The sequence below is a fragment of the Salminus brasiliensis genome, chromosome 12 (assembly GCF_030463535.1).
Source record: "Salminus brasiliensis chromosome 12, fSalBra1.hap2, whole genome shotgun sequence".
Taxonomy (NCBI): domain Eukaryota; kingdom Metazoa; phylum Chordata; class Actinopteri; order Characiformes; family Bryconidae; genus Salminus; species Salminus brasiliensis.
In genome coordinates, this window is record NC_132889.1 from 32,017,552 (window position 1) to 32,023,436 (window position 5,885).

Sequence of the window (5,885 nt, forward strand, 5' to 3'; positions counted from 1 at the left end):
GTTCATTCCTGCTGGAGACAGTGAACAGGGTTCCTCTCATGAGGCCCTGAAAGTGGAGATCTCTTCACCTCAGCGCCCAACTGAGGAGCGTCCACTGGACTGTGCAACTGCTGAACAATCAGCTGCTATTCCACCGGTCCAGGGAGAAAGGTGCAGCTATTGTCTTCTATTGCTCAGCAAAGGGTTAAGAGCCCTTCTCTTGAAGTTCAGAAAAACCAGACACTCAGCCAACTCCATCTGCTGAGCCAAAACCCTGGAGGCAAATGCCACAGAAGAGATGTGGAGCACTTGAGAGGGCAGTCTGAGGTAAGGTATCCAGATAGCCTGGTTCTTAGTTGCTGTCTTTATCTTTAAGCTTGGTGTCCTCCTCATCGGTGCCCTAAAATATCCACCCCAAAGTGCCTGCAGTTTTACAAACATTCCTGTTCATCCTCAAGATGCATAATCCCTCTTCTTACTGCCCCTATTGTTCTATATGTATCTGCAGCTACAGCTTTTACAGCTTCAGTTTTTATTTTATTTTACTTTTTATATTAGTTGAAATACAAGTAGATGTTGTAGCAATATAGACAATTAAGGCTCTCTATTAATTTTAATTAAATTAATTAAATATGGTTAATGTATTGTATGGATGTTCTGGCAATTGAGATATGTATGTCCCTCCCACCCTCACACACACACACACACACACACACACACACACACACACACACACACACACACACACACACACACTGCTATTGTCCTTTGGTACTTGAAGTCCTTCAACCACAACATCCAAACCACAATGGACACCCTTGTGTCACCAGTCTGTCCTCTCCTTTGAAAACCAATAGATGGTCACCATAAATAAAATCCATAATCTGTGTTGATAATGAAGTCGTGATATTATGACTATTATAATATATATATATATCCTAAAGCCATTGCTGGTATCATTGATTTAGGCCTAGGCTTGTTGTTCAGTTATTGATCTTAAGATCTTACTCAGTAACCAGATACCTGAATGTCTTTTAAATAAACCCTTAAACAGGTTATTGCCTGCCGGCAGGCCGAAAGTGTACAATAGGCCTTGGAGTGTTAAGGGGTTAAGTGTGTATGTAAACTGAAAGGGGACCTATTGAGAATAAAGTGTTTTCCGTGGTATTTTCCTTGGCGTTTACTTGGTATTGTGACCTGCTGTGTGACTTAATGTTGGAACAACATGTATCGTGACACCTTACATCATTCATGTAAACAGTACTGCCCACTCTGCTGTGTTTTCGTCCTATGTCATCATTCTGTTAATGCCCTACTTCTGAATGGTTAATGGAAAACCGGCATCATTCAGAATTTCAAATTCAAAGAATTGCTTTTGTGTAAGTTCATAGGAATATTCAACATGGAAAACTTAGTTACAAGAATGCATGGAGCCAGTGGAAAACCATCTGAAGCCTTGCAGACCAAGGCGTTGACAATAGTCTCAAATGTTGGTAATTTTAGGAACTGTTGTACAAATAGTTTGAAATACTCTTGGGGCTCTTAACAATAAAATATACAATATACAGAATATATATGATAATAAACAATATATATATATATATATATATATATATATATATATATATATATATATATATATATATACAATACTCTTAACAATAAAAAAAAGTGTGTATAAACTTTTAAATATTACTTTAAGACATAGATTTAAAGGTTCTTTATCAATTTAATTTAATTTAATTTAATTCCTACTCATCTCTCTTTTAGAAAAATGTTTTTTTGTGGAATCCAAAATGGTTCTTCTACGGCATCAAATTAAAGACCCATTTGTAGCACCTCTATATTTAAGACTTTAAGGTGGTGTCAGTAGTGATAGATCTTTAACAAGAACCAACTTGCCTGGTTTTATCAAATATCGCTTATGTATTTTCTTTATTTTTTGATAGCTGGTCATTTAATCTGTATTCATTCCTGATTTGAGAGCGATTCCTATTTTGGATTTTACTTTTTTGGGACTGACCATTTGATCTGTTTGCAGTAAGAAGGATTGGGCTGAAATAGTTAATGGTGTTATTTGGATGTCCTTTATTTATATTTCAAATATGAAAACATTTCAGATTTGAATATAAAATGTTTTTTAACCTAATCTTAGCCGGTATTTGTAATGTAAACTACACTGTTAAGAGTATAAGATTAGATTAATACTGTTGGAGGTTCTTTAGTTTAAACTGTGGAGGAACCTCTTAAGGTGATTTGAGGAACCTTTTTTTTTTTTTAAATAAACAGAAACCTTAATTTATAATTGATTTACTAATAATAACATACTTATAAAACACACTTCTAATAGAAGCAATTTGCCCACTGACTGCTATTGTGAGTATTTTATAAGTGTGTTTTAAAGTTAAGGTTTTTTTGTTATTTTACAAAGAGAAAAGAAATTGTAGCCTGTGGTAAGCGATTGTATTCTATAGGTCCAGCAGAAATACATGAGGTTAAAAAAAATATGAGAATGTCTTTAACATACTTTAACATTACTTGTTTTATATTCAAATATCAAGCAATGTTTTAATAATTATACTGACACTGTAGTAATTATATCAGTTTATATGGTGTATAATATTTTTACAGTCACTGTATCAGCAGACTGTTGGAAGTGAAAGCAATAGATCTTTCCTAGAAGTCCTCCCCTAGACTCTAGCTTGGGGCTCTCAGGCCATGAAAGGGACTGCTCTTTACCACATGCTGTTATTACTGTTATTCTGGGGGGGCGGGTAACCGGGACAACACCAAGCCCTGATTTGCTGGCAGACACAAGCCAGAGAGGCATTGGCTGTAGAAGGGAAAGGGGTGCGGCTTTCTGAATGCTTACATAACTGATCCTTCGGTCATGTGAGTTTCTTGGAACTTTCACCGGTTTTCTTAAAATGTGAACTCTTCCTGTAGGCTGGGCATCAAAAATTACCTACAAAAATATCTCTTTGAGATATATACACTACTATAGTATTTATCTTAGCCTTGTTTTTTTACCTTTACAAACCTCTTTAGAATAAAATACACATACATATATATAAATAAAATGTAAAATAATAAAATAGAAATAAAATATAAATGTAAATACAATGTAAATATAAATTAAATATAAAATAATTAAATATAAGCTTAAACAGCCTATGGTCCGTTGGTGGGCAGAAAGTGTTATTACAATCTTCTTTTACCAAAGAATAGCCCCACCAGTTTTATAGAAGTCTCTGTAGTTACTGAGTAATACACCTTAGTGTGTAATAAACCTTGGAGTCTTTAGGGGTTAATATAAAAGTAAGAAGACGGTCTGTCAGTAAAGTTACTAAAATAAAAACAGTTAAAAGACATTTGGAGATTTGTATAAAATATATAAATATATTTATTTCAGGCCATTATCATGTATATATATATCTTACATCATGATGTGTGCAAACACTGCTCAAGTGATTTGCCGAATACAGTATTACTTTGCACCGATTTAATAGTCCAGTTTTGCTCAAGATGTCTTCCAGCATTTCAACAATCCAGCAATTAATCATTAAAAATAAAAAAGCATAAAAGTGCTCATGACGTCTATAATCTGGTAAGGAGAAACAGATTATGACAAAATAATATTTAAAAAATTATCCTGGCACTAAAACATCATGTGCTACAAAGCTTAGTGCTACTAACATATCTCAAGACCAGAGTATGTAACATGTTTGCTTAAATATAAAAACATAAATAAAACCAATACAGCAGATTAAAAAACAGGACCTTTTTTTAATTTCCCAGGAGAAACTCAAACTATGCTTAGAAAAATATTTTAGATCCGTTTAAAGTCAGTGGAACAGCTCAGTGCTGTTATTTGGTCAAAACAGAAACTCCAACAAAACTACTGTTATCTGATATATAAAATATATACTTATGATAAATACATTGAAGTGAATAAATTAAATATTCTGACTGAAATAAATAATTATTTAATGTTCTCTTTTTGTTGTTTTGTGTGTGTGTGTGTGTGTGTGTGTGTGTGTGTGTGTGAGAGAGAGAGAGAGAGTATGTGTGTGTGCGTGTGTTTATGTATGCATAGTAAGTATAGCAGCATTTAGAGCCCATTGTCCAGAACAGGACTAAAACAAGAGCCCGTCTTCTTGCTCTCCGGTGCTGAGGGCTCTGACTGTGAATGGTCATTGTTTCACACAACAAAGTCTTTTCTGTAGGAAGTCCTGGTTCAGTGTTCACACATTGCTCTCCTCTTGGTGGTCTCTTGTAGACGGGCATGGGGGCCGTAAAGTTTGGCCGCTCGCGTCTCAAAAGCATTGACCATTTGTTTAACCACCTCGTCGAAAAACAGTGTAGCGAGCTGAGAGTGGAGCAGGGACTTGAACTCAAAGGAGACCTAAAGAGTGGAAGAAAAGAGCCTGAATGTTAGACTGGGTTTATTATGACCATTTTAACAATCTGTTAATACCGGTCAGTTCTCCACAACATCTGGATTACGTTACTTCACCTAGAGTAGTATAATTTCTATTTAATTGCTTTAGAAAAAATGTAAATGTCATTTTATAGGAAAGGGCCTTTCGTAACTTCAAATAAGGTACTGAGAAACTTCTAAGTTACTACTGGTCCGTTCTTCAAATTGTCACACCAATGATAGTGTAAATAAACAGGCAAAATTGGCGTCACTGTAGTAAAAAAAAAAAGGCTTTCTACCGAGTCTTTAAGGGGGAATTCCACCAATATGATGGTATCATAATACTATGATACCATAAATAATTACATTTTGGGAGAAGGGACATGCCTAAAGCCTCTCCCCCCATAGCTAATGTCCTATAAATTCCATCTCTTTATATATATATATGCAGCTATGCAGCAATTTTGAAATTCTCCTTTAAATAGAAAAGAATCTCATCCATCCAATCTTATCCTCAAGAAAATGTTTATATAGGCTTAGTGGATCTTCTATGATAGCAACAGCTTTATAATACTGATGATTTCTGTATTCATGCATTGCATCTCTACTGCTGTCCTTTTATCAATGAGTCTATAAATATCCTGTCTGCCAAATCCCTCCAGGCTTGTCTCCTGTTCCCAGTCATTCCTGTGTCTAATCTCCGCTCACAATCAGGTCAGAGTGTCTGTCAGCACTGGAACCTTTACGCCATACACCTCCACTGCTGGATACTTCAGGAGCAGCGGAAGGAGACCTGGGTGTGGCTATAATTAACCGTCTAATCTGCTCTAATCTCAGTGTCTGCTGTCTAAGAGTTGGAAGACTAATCTCTGAAAGAATCAAACAGGGATGGGAGACAAAAGTGTATCAAAAGCCTTCGGGTGAAGTGAGTGTGTGCTTTCTTCAACATAATGACCTAAGGTCAGGGCTGGTGACATAGTGAGGGAGGTATATTTGCCATTACAATACTTACATAGAACTCCACGTTGCAGGAATCACCCTTGTTCCCAGAAGCTGGTGTAAACCGCCATAGTGTCTCCAGGTGACTGAACAGCGATCCATCTGTACACACAGCCTGAAACACACACACACACACACACACACATTCATACACACTGTCAGACTCAGCTGAAGACAGTCCAGGCCAATCTGACTTTGGATCAAATCCCATTTTTGGCCTAGTGCAGACCTTGACCTTTGGGTTTCACTTATCCTACGCTGCTTGGGCTTGATGGTCAAACCTGTCTATAGTAACATCCTGTCCCTCTCCTAAAGCCACTTTACTCGACCTTACATCAGACCAGGCCATTCCAATCACGCTACTTAGCATTACCCAACGTCTTTAGACTTAGCAGCAAATTCTTTGCTACAGGTGTGTCCGTGTAAAGGTCACACAGAGGCAAAAGCAGTAATCTCAACCAAGAACTGTCCGTATATATATTTTGAG

General features: G+C 36.4%; 1 protein-coding gene across 1 annotated transcript in view; it reads right to left on the reverse strand.

Annotated features, from left to right (window-relative positions):
• Positions 1-3,393: 3,393 nt before the first annotated feature.
• Positions 3,394-5,885, reverse strand: part of LOC140573942 (coenzyme Q-binding protein COQ10 homolog, mitochondrial) — a 5,842-nt gene continuing 3,350 nt past the window's right edge. The window contains exons 4-5 of the mRNA XM_072693581.1: positions 5,412-5,513; positions 3,394-4,384 (exon numbers count right to left, since the gene is read on the reverse strand). Of these exons, the coding sequence (XP_072549682.1) occupies positions 4,217-4,384; positions 5,412-5,513 (270 nt within the window). The 3' untranslated portion in view covers positions 3,394-4,216. The remainder of the gene's footprint in view (positions 4,385-5,411; positions 5,514-5,885) is intronic.